General features: G+C 44.0%; 1 protein-coding gene across 1 annotated transcript; it reads right to left on the bottom strand.

Annotated features, from left to right (window-relative positions):
• Positions 1–402: 402 nt before the first annotated feature.
• On the bottom strand, positions 403–14,145 carry LOC125458598 (T-box transcription factor TBX22-like). Its single transcript, XM_048544002.2, has 8 exons — positions 13,676–14,145; positions 12,843–12,999; positions 11,637–11,738; positions 10,300–10,474; positions 8,477–8,641; positions 5,978–6,042; positions 5,544–5,638; positions 403–5,345 (listed from the first exon to the last, which is right to left on the bottom strand). The coding sequence occupies exons 1-8, from the start codon at positions 13,836–13,838 to the stop codon at positions 4,720–4,722; spliced, it is 1,548 nt and encodes a 515-aa protein (XP_048399959.2). The 5' UTR covers positions 13,839–14,145; the 3' UTR covers positions 403–4,719.
• Positions 14,146–14,534: the final 389 nt, after the last annotated feature.

Genomic DNA, 14,534 nt, shown 5'->3' with positions numbered 1-14,534 from the left:
GTTCATGTGTGTCAGTGCTTTCCATATTAAACCTAAGAAAATATTGAGAACAAGAATATCATTCAAAACTATTTCATTTAACGTAACATGCATGAAGACATTCTGAGATCATGAAAGCTGCAGTGTAAAAGGAAATCTTTCTTTATAGTCTCCATTACACAGTTCTGAAAATTCAGTGGTATGTTTTAATGTACTGTAATGTTAAATTGTGTTTATTCGCTATATAATTTTCAGCATCAAGTACAATAAAGTATTGTAGAACACAAATTATACAGTCATGCATTTTTGAAGACAAGAGTTGTGTTATTTTGTGTGGAGTTAGGAAGGCTCAGAAATTTAAGCTATGAATTAAGTAAAGAAACATTTCAAGGATAATAGAGGTCAGTTTAAAAGGTGGCATTTAATAGTATTGCTACTTTCCAGTCTTTATCATTATAGTTTAAGAACATGAAAGAAAAATTGAACAACAGAAAGGCAACTGAAGTTGAAGAAAATCAATAATCATGTTTTTTTCAGTGCTGCCGCGACACAAAGTAACAAACGAGCAATGATATTTAAAGAGCTCTATTTTGATGATTCACTCACACCACCTTTATGGGCCCCACCATCAAAATCTTTCTCAGCCTCTAGATATAAATGTAAATGGAAAATCTTCTTGTGTAATAATCTGTATGACAGTGATCCAACAAGAATTGGTGGAGATTTTGCAGAAGGAAACAGTTACAATCGTGGTTTTAATAAATACGAGTTCCAATGATAAATTCCGAGATTATTTTGGATTGGCAAATGGGTGAACACAAAAGAAACTTCAAAAAATGTTATGCCATTGGGGCTTTGGAGATATGATGGACCAAATCAAAATGCACGTTCTTTCTGGTCAGTGTTACGATTTGTTGTCCTATTTTAAAGGATTACACTAATGAGATATGACCGAACATTCGAATGAACTCAGGCTTTGACTTAATTTCCTTGTGGGGGACTGCCAATATGTTCACTAGGTGTGTTGACTGTTGTCACTGCCACACTTGCTAATCATATTCTTCAAAGTGTTTCTTTACAAAAAAATTTAGATCAGCTGTTCTATTTAAAAATAAACCTAAGCATCTATTGATCTTCCCATTAAAAATTAGGCTGAGAGGTGCAGATACGTGCTGTTAGTGACGTTATTAAATTAAATACTATATTATATTGTATGAGCATCAGTGATGCTATCATGGCATGAAGGCCAGGTTCATGTTGTGTTGCAACTGTATTTCCAGTACATGATGCTCCACATCCAGACTTCAAATAATTGACAGTTGAGTTTTTTTTTCTTTCACATACAGAAGGATTTTATTTATATTGGCTAATTCACCAAATCAGAAAATAACTAGGCATTAATCAATGAAAAGTGATAAAACTTGACATTAATAATCCCTAGCCTCACATCTATATTCCCCTTGATTAAACTCAACCACGGGTCATCCCCCAGCAGTTGATGTATTTCATGGTTGCTTCCCTCTGATGAAAGTTCCATGCATACCAAATAGAAGTCTAATGCTCATTGACTTCTGCATCTGCCTAAAGGGACAGACAATATGGTCTGAAGTTCACTGAAATTACATTGAGGTGTGTCTCATTTCTTTTCCAGTGTGCAATAACAAAACAATACTTTAAAGTGTTAATGAAGGCAGGAGACTCCAACTGAATCCCAATTTTTCCTTGTCATAGTTCTGCTACTCTGCAAATTGGTTCAATTTTATCCATATCAAACAATATTATAATAATGCTACATTTTTAATATTCCAAGGTCAACAGTCATGTTTCATAGAAACCCCAGAGATAGGATTGATTCTCAGATATCAACTCCAAAAATTCTATTGTGAAAAATCTTCGAACATTGCACATCAGTGAGGACAGAAAAACAAATGATATTTATCAAAGTGCAGCATGGAAATGGGTCCTTTTGCCCATCAAATCCTCTCTTATTTGATTTGTTGCTACTCCTACTACAGATCTGTCACCATAACATATCAATAACTGTTCCTGATTAACTATGGGGGCTTGTACAATGAGAGGCCCTCATAGGCCTCTTTGTCTTTCTAAACATCATAGCAGAATGCCAGACACCTTCCGAATCTCCACCTTCTGAGCCATTGTTCTGCAAACTTGTTCTTCCATCTTGTCTGCCAAATGGCCCACATTGGCCAACTTGATCCATAGGAGCCTCCTCTCACCACTCTTTATCTGATCCTGTCAGTATACACTTTAACTTCCTCCTCCCTATTATAAAAGTCATAATTTCTATTGTATATTGCAATGTCAGGATGCTCTGTGACCTATGAAGTAAGTATAGTCAATACACAAATGCACTGAATGAGATTTTTTGCAATTTATCAAAGTCATATCTTATTAATGTATTCCTTTAAATAAATACCAAAAATCATAAGAATGGCCAGACTGAACTCATTCCATGCCATATCATGTCTCCGGCGTCTCTAAGGGCTTGTGTACAATTAATTACTTCAAAATGCATTGGCTGTTGCTACATCCCTAAATGCCATTGCTATTTCAGACAGAAAAAAAATCCACTAACCATAAACTTGATTGTTTTATTATTTGTCAGCCTGGTTCGAAGAAACCAATTCACAACTTTCAGATATCATGCTTCAATTGTAAGAGAAAATTGTCTTCCATCAAAAACATTCCATATATTGTGGAGCACAAACGGGAGCAATTCCTTCCAGCGACTTTGGTCAAAGTGAGCGAGCAATGTGAGTAAGCACAAGCATACACTCTTGAAATAACAGAAACCTACAAGTAATGCCAAGGATCACTGGAAACACTGAACCAATTACAATCACTGGCCTTCAGGACCAATATTTTTATTTTAATGTACATATTACTTGAATGCAAAGAAATGTAAGCACAAAAAACAAGTGAATTTCCTATCCCTTTAATTAAAAACAAATATTGTCTTTTTCCCCTGTGTATATGGAAAGATTTTCTATCAATGATTCATATTTTCGTTGAAAGTAACCCAACACTAATTGAGAGTTACATCTTCTACGAGAGCTCTCCTGCTTGTTGCCAACGAGATTATAAGGATTTGGACAGGTGTGAAAGAGTAAGTGTGTTCTGATGCACAAGATACCTCACTTAGATGAGGCAGATTGAATCTTCTGTCTACCGTCGTAAGCAACATAATATGGACTGTACCATGGCGATAATCTACCATTTGATATCCAACTATGTACTCCCCTAACAATCTGCAATTCCCCTTCATTTGACATTTCATTTTAAAGTCACAATCTAATTGTAAATAATTTAGTTAAAATGGACTTGAATCGGCGATGTTTGCAAATTGACAGGATCTTTACAAACTACATGATTTGACTAATTGTTAAAGTGCCTTATTGTCACTTTAAACTGAGATATCAGAAGCGTGCAAAGACGCACAGGGGTCAAGGTACCTCCCTATGATTAGCGCGGTGCCTGTCTCCCATCATGAGATTTTACTTTGAAGACGCTTGTAGATATAAATGTAGATTCGATCACTGCTTTTTAAGATATTGCCGCCTCGACTCTCAAACGCTACGGCAAGGTTGAACGCAGCTTCGATACTTTGCTACACTGATATAAACAGCGAGGCTGCCCGAAACAATATTTCACTGCTGCTGACCCTGCCCCGTACAAATTCACTGCGAGAATGTTGTGTGTTATAGCGTGTGCGGGTATACAAGCACGCAATCTAGGCAGTTAAGAATATGATCAAAAATAATTAACGCTTAGATATAGAATGGTCGCAAAACACATGAGGATCCAGGCCTTTATGAACTGGTTTAAAGTTTACGGTGGCCTCATACAAGAAATTGCAAACCGGTTTAAGGGGATCGCTAATTTTCTGCTTTGTTTTTATGTAAAATTGGCACCTGATTCAAATCGGCACGAAATAGGCAGACTATGCTAAAAGCGTTTCAATCTTTCAGGCGAACAATCTTGGGAATGGGGGAAAAAAAAGCAAGATGTGGCGGATGCTGGAAATCTGAAATAATACAGAAGAAAAAAACACAGGCCAGGTCAGCTCCTCCAGAGAGATGGCGAGGTCACTGACAGGCCACGGATCTCTTGCTGCTCAGCCGCTGCCAGACCGGTTGAGTGTTTCCAGTTTTGTTTTCATTCATTAAATCGCTCGTGTTTGACTGGGATTGGCTAATAAGTGCACTCAAACCGCCCTGTACGCTGCTCTGACACTTTAAGGAATGGACTTCTTAAGTTCCAAAGTTTCGGGATGCATTTGAAATAATACTTGTTAGGCTGAATAAAACCTATGACCAGAAAAGGAAAAAAACACACACAAAAACAAGAAGGATTCTTGTGAACCGAAGAATCCAACGAAACGTGTTTTGTTTTTAATTAATTGTGTCCTATTTACTGTTCTCGCGATTCCCAACACAGTATCCATCGCTGAATTAATTTTAGAGACCGCTGAACGAACGTAAACCCCAAAGACGTGGTCACTTGCAAATGAATTTCCGCCCCGATTTCCTGGCTTTATCTAAGCGTGCATTTCGGTGGTTTTCTTTTTTAAGAAAACCCTCGAGTTCCAGCCCCTCTTGTCTGCCCCCGAAGTGGGTGCTCGTGCTTTGCTTTCTCCGCATGTTCCGCCGCTCGCCAGAGTGGTTTCGGCAGCCTCCCTTCGGTCGAAGGTCCGCTCCGTACAGAAGCCCAGGCTTGAGGCTATGGGTCCAGGGTCTGGGGCCACTGGCTAAACTTGGCGCCCCTAAAGTTCCTCCCGGCCGCCAGGAGCCCATCGCCGGGAGAGGCTGCAGTGTTCCGAGCCGCCGCTTTCAATGGGCTGGCTGTCAGCGTCGAGGGTGTGTACCCGTACAGAGTGTAAGGGCGGCGGGGGCCGTACAAGTCCTGATGGCTCGCAGTCTCCTGGCTCACGGCGCCCGCCGGATGCCTCAGCGGGAGCTGCGAGATGGTCACGCCGGGTCCGAGGTGCGAGTCGCGGCCGCTGCAGTTGAACCCTTTGCCGGCGTTCGCGGACAGGACGCCGGCCGAAGAGAAGGCCGGGAGGCGGAACATGAGCGGCGGAGACCTGGGCGCCACCAGGAGGTCGCTGTTGCTGTCACTACCGCTGCTCACCTTCAGCCTGTCACAGAAAGGCCAGGCCAGAGCCGGGGGGGCCGCACCCAGCTTGTAGCAGACCGGGCCGTCCACGCCGCACAGCGTGGACTCGCCGCAGCTCATCCCCAGGGAAGCTGGGCTCATACGGAAGGAGCAGGTTGGAGAGAACACTGAGGCCAGAGGAGCCGGGGGCACACCGCAGGAGGTGCCCAGCCGAGAGTCAGAGCACCCAACTGAATAAAACAAAAAGCAAACACACGCACAAGACTGAAATTCCAATGCCAATTCCAAACAAGCGGATTAGTAGTTTTCCCAACGCGGGGAATGGTATTAGCAAACAGCGCGAGCTAACAACTGCTGGATATTCCTGCACTTTTAGTGAACGAATAGCTTGCTGTGACGCGGCTGCATGCATTAGAAATGACACGTACTTTGTTTCTGGATGTTGAAAGTTTGGAAGTCCAGCGCTGGTCGGCACTCTACGGTCCTCCAGGGATAATTGTCCATCACCCGTTCTAGATTAACCCTGAATGCAAAAACATCATCATGTTACCTGTGTCTGTAAGTGGCACAAATAACGGGACAGGATTGCCTCGAACGTTAGTTTATATACACCCACGCATCCAAGTCTTTTAATTATTGTTAGTCACTTAGTACCCACCTTAATGCTTCCCGGCAACCGGCTTTTTTGATTTAATGATTAACGTTTAATATCTGGATCTGTGATATTTCATTTTAAGTCAGCCTGCTCCGCTACAACCGAGCAGGTGGGTCTTGAACTCGGGCCTCCTAGCTCAGAGATACGGACGGTTCGAGCCCCTCGTTTCGAGGGCCAGCGTGTTTTGTTTTTGGTCTGCGCGTATACCTGTTTCTCCCGGGGTCCCTGAAACCTTTGGCGAAAGGATTTCGGTCAATTTTCAACCTTGTAATCTACAAAAAGAACGAAAACGCGAAATTATAAATAAGGACTGCTTGATCGGGTTAATGGTTAGAACTGGCTAAACGGGCAACTCAAATTTAAGGGAGAGCTATAAGCCGAGCAGGAAGGGAGTGGAAGAGACTCAGTATCAGCATAAGCGGCAGATACAGATATCTAATTGTAAAACTGCAAAGATTTGAATAGAAATTTGTATTTGAAATTGATAGAACGTTTTAGAGAATCTGTTTAGTTGAGCTATATTAGACATGGGAAACATTAAACAGCGAATACAAATGATGCGTAAAGATACAGACAATATGGGTTACATACACAAGTAATTTATAAAACACATACAAGTGCACTGTCAAGAATGTACCGATACACTTCCGTGGATGTGTATAGTCAGACTCCACGGGACGCCGCAATTCCGGAAGGACGAAATAGTTTTGAAAAAGGAACAGGGGAAAAAAAATCACGAGAATGTTTCCAGCGTGAGGAATTAGATTGGAAAAGCCTTGGAGGAGAAGGTTTAGATTAGATCTGACTGAAGTATTCAAAATCGTCAGAGGTCTGGACAGAGTAAACAGGGCGGAGATGTCCCCGGTTGTGAATTGATCTAAGAAGACCGGACGCAGATTTAAATCAAGTTACCGGTAACACGCGCGAGGAATAGTGTTATCACTCAGCAAAGTGGTTCAGGCCTGGAATGCATGTCCTGGCAGTGTGGTGGAAGCAGGTGCAGCCGAGGCATTCTGAAGGCATTCAGATGATTGTTTGAAAAGGAAGAATGCAAAGGGTTGGGGGAAGAGAGTAACAGAATGCAATCTCGATTAACCAAACGGCTTTCTTCCGCTCTGTGACAGTTCTGAAATTCTTGTGACATAGAATGTCATTTCAAGGTTACCGCATCCCTCTCTCCAACTTGTCAAAGTCCCTCTCTCTCTCTTTCCTACCTATCAGCATCTTGCTCTTTCTCTGAGTTCTAGTTGCCGCTGTCCCGTCTCCACTCAAACTCGTAGCTACATGTTTACAGCATCAAATGAAGCAGTTCAGCCCATCTCCCACAGTAGTTAACAAAAATCTGACTGCAGAATTTACTATTTTCCAGCCCTCGGCCCACAGCCCTGCAAGTTATGGCAATGCAAGCGAAAATCTAAATACTGCCCAGTGATACAAGAGTTTCCAACCAAACCACCCTTTTCGATTGTGATTTCTTGTCTCCCACAACATTTCTCCTTAACTTCCCATCTATCTTTCGCTTTATATCCATCTCCCCTGATTATTAACACCTCTACGAATTGGGAAAAAAAAGTCATCCTATCCACCCAATCTATGCTGCTCATTACCCTTATAGCTCTCCATCAGATCTTCTCTCAAACTTAGATAATAAGGTGTGGACCTGGAAGAGCGCTGCAGCCCAAGCAATATCAGAGGAGCAGGAAAGCTCACGTTTCGGGTCTGGACCCTTCTTCATTTTTTCCCGAAGGGTTAGCTTTCCTGCTCCTCTGATGCTGCCTGCCCTGCTGTGTTCCTCTAGCTCCACACTTTGTTATCTCAGACTCCAGCATCGGCAGTTCCTACCAACTCTCAAACTTCCCTGCTTCGAGGAAAACATCACCGCCCTATCCAATCATTCCTCATAGTGCAGAGGCTCCAGTCCAGGTAACATCTTGGTAAATACCTTCTGCACCCTCTCTAGTGCAATCACATCCTTCCTATAATGTGGTGACCAGAACTGCCCACGGTGCTCTAGCTGTGGCCTAACCAGAGGTGTATATATTTCCAGTAACACGTCCGTGCTCTACCATGCTATTCCTTGGCTAATAAAGGCAAGTACACCAGCCCTGTCGATCTTCTTTCATTCTCTCCAACTTGGCAACATTTCTCATTCTCTCTCCTTATCTCTGTGTCCATATCGCTTAACTGTCAAACTCTCACGATCTCTGTGACTTGTCAATGCCTTTCTGACATCAACTTTTTTTAGCTCATCGCGCTTTTCCTCTCGCACCAACCTGCCAAACTCTCTCCCTCATACATATCCGCCTGAAAGCCTCTCTCCCAACAACATGCTAGTCTCTCTTTCTCCACAACTTGACAGTGTCCTGTTCATTTACCTATCAGTTTTTCCCTTTCTCTTTCGCTTAGCTGCCAATGTCTCTCTCATGCACGCTTCCGTACCTGTCAGTCCCTCTCTGTCACTAAACTCGAGAGTCTCTCTTTTAACAACATAACAGTGTTTCGGTATTACTAAACTGTCAGTCTTACTCTCCCTCAACAATCTGTTAGCATTTCTCTCTCTTTCTCACCTGTAAGTCTCTCACACAACAACCAATCTCTCGCGCTCTCTTTCAACAAGCTGTCAATCTCCTTTTCTGTTCTACCAAACCATCAACCTCTATCTCTCTCGCTTTCCCCTGCTTACAAGCGACCGACCCCGGCACCTACCTGCTGGTTCTGGTAAGCTGTGACAGTTGTGAATTCAGTCTCGGGGAAAGCGAACGTGTGGACTCCATTAGGCGGGAGGATTTGGTTCACAGACATGTGCTCATCTGCTTCTTTCAGTATCACATGGATTCGTGGCCGATACTTGTGCATAGACTGGAGAATAATCTGCAAATGCCGGTGGAAATGTCTTAAAGCCATCTATTTTAAGGAGCATTTATCAAAATACACAATGTGTGTTGAACAGTTTATTGATCTCTTCTCTCTGTTTTAAGACCATGTGCATGCCTGTAAAACGAAGCAACAATTATTAAAGCTACTAATGAAACTCTTATGCTGACCAGCTCAGGGCCGGAGTTTTGGGCTGTTTGAGGGTACTTTGATCGGCAATGGAATCTGAGACTGCAGGATTATTGCAAGAATGCAACTTGTGTCTGCCATAAGCAAATCTCCCCGGCAACCGAGAAAATGTGTCACATATTGTTCACCTAAAAGATGATACCTGAATGAACAAATTCTGCAGCCCAAGACATCCATGTGACTTTTAGAGTGAATTGTCCAATGGTTTCCACTTTCCGGCTCACACCTCTCGACCCTGCAAATTCCTCCTGTTCAATTATTCATTCTCCTTTTGAAATCTACAAATTAATCCGTCTCCACCATCTTTTAGGTTCTGCATTTCTGATCCTACGCCAATACCTGGGGACGACTTACTACCACCCAGTTTCTCACACTCACGCACTTCAGATATACACACTGTCTTACACACAAACACTTCCACGGTGGGGGGGCGGGGGGGAGAGAAAAACACAAAAGAACTGGAAATGCTAAAAGTCTGAAACAACACCCCATGCAAACAGTGTGACGAACATATTGTCACATGTAGTCATTGAATCTTTTTTAATGCAGAGATTGATAAATTCTTATCCAACAAGGAAGTCAAAAAGTATTGAGGGTTGCCAGGAAAGCGGAATGGAGGCTACAATCAGATCAGCCATAATCTTATTGCATATCAGAGAAGAGTTAACGGGCTGGATGGTCCTAATTCATACATTTTTATGTTCAGACCTACACAGTCACATGTGCACACGTTGATACATCTCACAATGTACAAACACAGTGTTACATACACCCACCATCACAACACTATCACATATATCCATAACTGTCATGTACACACTGTCATACTTACCACATATTGACACTTGATATAAACATTGTCAATACACGCACTCTTTACAATTACTCAGAAAGAAACACGCATTCACATGACAAAGTCACAGATGCAAGCCAAATACTCATATCTCCACCCACATACGCACTATCACAAAGGCACATTCGGACTTGCATTCTCCACATAATATACACATCACGCAGACTGTCACAACACACACTAACACATTAATAGAGATAGTAGGAACTGCAGATGCTGGAGAATCTGAGGTAACAAGGTGTAGCGGTGGGTGAACATAGCAGTCCCATCAGCATCAGAGGAGCAGGAAGGCTGAAGTTTCGAGCCTAGACCTTTCTTCAGAAATGTTTTTACTGAAGAGGGATCGCGGGAGGCCCGAAACGTCAGCCGTCCTGCTCCTCTGATGCTGCTTGGGCTGCTGCCTTCATCCAGCTCTACACCTTGTTATGTCTAACAGATTAACACAGTCACATTGACTCTGTCATTTACTCACACTGACAGTCTCAAGAACACACATTGTCACCTACACTTTCATAAATAGTTTGAGCACATATAATATATGTTGTATTTGCGGTCGTGAAATGTTTTTCGGGACAGGCATGTCTTAGGTGAGATTTTAAAACTGATTACTTACATGCCCCTTCTCGTCCATGTCATTGTTGGTGAGTTTCACCCGGTCGAAACTAACGATCTGTTTCATCCAGGACTCCCCGGAAGCTGGCGAGTCGGGGTGCATGTAGAGACGGGGGTTTAACGGGGACTGTTCAGTGTTTCCGGCCACCATCCACTGTGAACTGTGGTACACATACCTGCAGGACACCACACAAGGAGTGACTGTCCAGGTAGAGTGGAAAGGACGGGGGAGGGATAATCCGGCAGCCAAAAAAGCATAAATTAAGGAGTGTAAACTTTGAAAAAAAATGCAACGCCGAAGTACGATATTCGACCCATCACACGTCTTTGAGAGAGCTGTTAAAAAGCCACGCACCCGCCCATGCCCAGCAATACTGTCATAGTTCCCTTCGATAGTTTTAGACGATATTATTGAATCAAAAATTAGCACGTATTCCACCTGTATACTCCCAAATCAGAACAACTTGCAGAGTATATCCCTCCTGGTTAACATTAACTGTACTGACCCTGCTGTGACCTGGGGGCAAGTGTTACCTGTTTATTTTGTCAAATGGTTTTGAACATTTTCAAATCTCCCTTTGACCTACGTCGGCTGCAGGGTATACCCTAACAATTTCTACAGTGTCTCCATAACTGAGATGCCCACTTCGTCTCCATCATTAACAAATCTCCCTTGGCAGTTTACATCGAGATAACGCGTTAGGCAGTGCCCTCACCAGCCAGCTGAAGGGAAAAGCTTTGAAGGGCACTTTACCTGAATGTGGGTAGACCCGTTTCTTTGTTATTAAGGGAGACCTGAGAAATAGACCTGGCTCTCGCTGTGTTTACAACCACTATCTGAAAGTGTCGCTCTACGTAGCAGCGAACCTTCAGTTCCGTTCAACTTTATTTCGACTGAAAGGTTAACTGCTTCTCTCAATTTACAGTTGCTGCCAAATAATACCAGCAGTTGCTGCTGGTATGCCTTTTTTAAAAAAAAATCAGATTTCCAGAATTATTTTACCAGTTCTGCCTGCATTTAATTAGCGCCTGGTGTTAATAAGTGTGAGGCAACGAAGCTTATTGTCGAGATGTCAAATCCTGTCGCTGCTTCAGTTAAGCTTTGTTTTTAACCAAAGAAAAAAACTCTTCCCCCTCAAGCAGTTCGGTTGAATTTGAATTCAGTACGCGAACGTTGTGTGTATATGTTTTTTTCAATAAAAGACGCAACCGCGTGGAACAGATACAGGGAAGACCTGTGCTCTCTGGTTTAGAGAGCAGCGGAGTTAGAAACATCAAATCCCTCAAACATTTCACTCTCAAAGTGCAGCTACTTCATTTCTGTGCTGCTCACTTTACCTGTATCTTTTGGAATCCACGGGGATGATATCCATGGCAATATAGTACTGCTTGGCTGGCTCAAGACCTTTGATTTTCACTCGAACAGCGGGAAACATGCGCCTAAAGAACAAACCAGCACCGTTAGACCTTAGATGTATTCCCCCGTGAATCCGAAATCGCCTTGACAGGGACTGGGAAAGCTGACTTTCTTTTTAGAATGGCCTCGTTGATTTAAGTGTTTAGGACGCACAGCCCGTTTAAAATGTAATGACATATTTACTTGGACCATCTAGACTCTGTAGATTTACAATCGCTCGCTGGGACTGGGTCCCATCCGCGGAGGTTCCCCTCTGTATGTGAAGGATCAAATACCGATATCTCCTTTTAGTTCTGAGTGAACACCATCACTCAGCCTGGGCAAATAGAAAAACAAAACGCCGAGCACTGAATTGATTAGACAGTGATATGTTCGCTTCGGGCGTTAGTAATTCTTAATTCTAACCGGCCTGATTTGGAAAACACAGAAGCGGTCAAGCGGCAAGGATTTTCCCAATTTGGAGAAGGTGGGAGTTAACGCGCACAGCCACCCCACCCCCAAAAAAATTCCCGTTCCCGGTTTATCTCAGTCGTTTGATGAAGTTCATCCGAATGAGCTCAGGATTTGATTGAGGAACCAAAGCGTTGTTTTGTGATTCTCGGTTCGTTTGATGAAAGCGATGGCACCGACAGAGTTACCCTCTTTCGTTCTCGCTTTTGCGATCCAGATTCCAGGACACTGTAAATTTCTGGAACCCATCAGTCCAAAGATGTGCAGGTTGGGTGGATTGGCCAGGCTAAATTGCCCACAGCGCGCAGGGGAGTGCAGGTTGGGTGGATCAGCCGTGGGAAATGCAGGGTAGCGCGGATAAGGTAGGGGGTGGGATACTGGTAGGGTGCTCTTGGGAGGGTCGGTGTGGACTCGATGGGCCTCATGGCCTGCTTCCACACTGTAGAGATTCGATGATTTTACATCCCCAGAGCATTAACCTGAGAGTCACGACAGTAACCCACCGTGCCATCACCGCACTAGCTCCGTCTGATTCTAAACTGAGGCCCGAAAACTCTAGAAGTGTGAATGCTACACACATGTATTGCGACGGTGTGCGCTGAAAGCTCTCTCTCTCCCTATCATGCACAGACCCAGGCGCTCTCTCTTTCTCTATCTATCTATCTCACTCTCCTCACCTGCCCGCTTTAGTGATAATCATTTCTGTCCCAATCTCGTGAAATCGTTTCCAAAGCTCGGAGCCTTGCAGTTCCAGTTGAAGACCTTCGGAGTCCCCTGCGGGTGAGGTGGGTCCGGAGCCACTGCGGGTCTTGCTCGCCTCAGTGGTCGCCTTCCCTGTTCCATCACACGCAGCAACAAAAAAAAATCAAACAGCAATGTTGCTATCAACGTACCCCGCCGGTACTCATCACCCAGGGCTTCTATAGATTAACCATAAACACCCACTCCCACCCAACACCAAGTGAATACTATCGTGCCTCTGTCTCATCCAGTAGCAACTTGAGTGAACTTTCACCTTTTAACCAGAACGAATAACTTCGGTGAAAACACAAAATAAAGCTGGCTCTCTGGTTCTGCGAGACAACAGCCTTTCCAACATCGGGACTGACACACATATGAATCTAGGATATCTTCTGTCGATCGCCGAGTTCAACAGAAATCTTAAGTGCTTTCGTTTCAGAAACTGTAGCTTCTCCTCAAGCCTGGCCCTCCCATCCTAGACTGAAAGCGCGAATTAAAATCTGCCGATTTGGAATTGAAAAGAATGTATCAAAATTAGATTTCAAAATTGACGGAAGCAGGGAATTGTTGAAGTTAGAAGAAATAAAAAATGTAGAATCGGAAAGGTAGGAAACAAATTACAAATTGATATGAGTCACATTAGTAACAATAATATTTCCAAGTCTGCTAATTTGTAACGGCAGTCCTTTGCAGAATCCCAGTACAGCACTGGGAAGGCGCTGAGATTTGAGGAATCATATTCGATGGCTATCACACAAGGATGACCGACCTGATTGTTGCTTTTCTCTCTGCTTGGAGCTCTGGGCTTGTTTTAGCGTGTCTCCGGGCCGGTCTCTCGCCTTCCCATCCTCGCCTTCTTGCAGTTTCCTCTTCAGAGAGTGCCCCACCAGAGATTCCACCGAGAAAGCGTGGGCCCGAGTACTCAGAGCCATCGGGCCGTTACCATCGACGGGGCGTCACCCCGGGGCTCCAAAGGGATTTGGGGGGATCCGTTTGGAACAGCGCGGCCGAGCCGACCTGGGAGACTGTCGAGGAGGTGGACGCTGCGTCCCAGAATGAGTCCCATTCCCAGTCAGTGCAAGGGCTGAACTGGATACCGCGCTCTCTGCATCACTCGTGGGCAAAGAAACCTCTCGTTCTTCCAGTGTCTCCCTTGCAGTGCCAAGTGTGGAGGCCGATAGCTCACCGCCTGTCAAAGTGAAGCCAATAGCAACACACCAGGGTAGCCAAGACCGTGTGAAGTTCCACTAGTCACTAATTACCCTGAAGGAAGGTCCTTCCTTCCTAGCGCTGGGTGGATGTGGGGGCGGGGGTGGTGTGGGGACGGGGGTTAATTGTTAGCAGTCATACCTGTCTACCTGGGGGTACAGTGTGTAACTGTGGGCATGCACTGAACACTACCACGTTTTATGAGTCCCGTGACAAGATCAGCTTCGGAAAATAACCCGTCTTCAAAGGGGAATGGTCTAATAAGCAGAGAATCGCCATTATTGCTGCCTTTGTGTGTATGCACATACACATGTGCACGTATGGAAGTATATATGTATATCCCTTATGGATATGCACATACAGATTTAAAAGGGGACCCAATTTTTAAAATGTTTTCACTGGACACAAACCCACTGCAA

The sequence above is a fragment of the Stegostoma tigrinum genome, chromosome 15, assembly GCF_030684315.1.
Source record: "Stegostoma tigrinum isolate sSteTig4 chromosome 15, sSteTig4.hap1, whole genome shotgun sequence".
Classification (NCBI taxonomy): Eukaryota; Metazoa; Chordata; class Chondrichthyes; order Orectolobiformes; family Stegostomatidae; genus Stegostoma; species Stegostoma tigrinum.
This window is presented reverse-complemented; position numbering and strand designations above follow the sequence as displayed.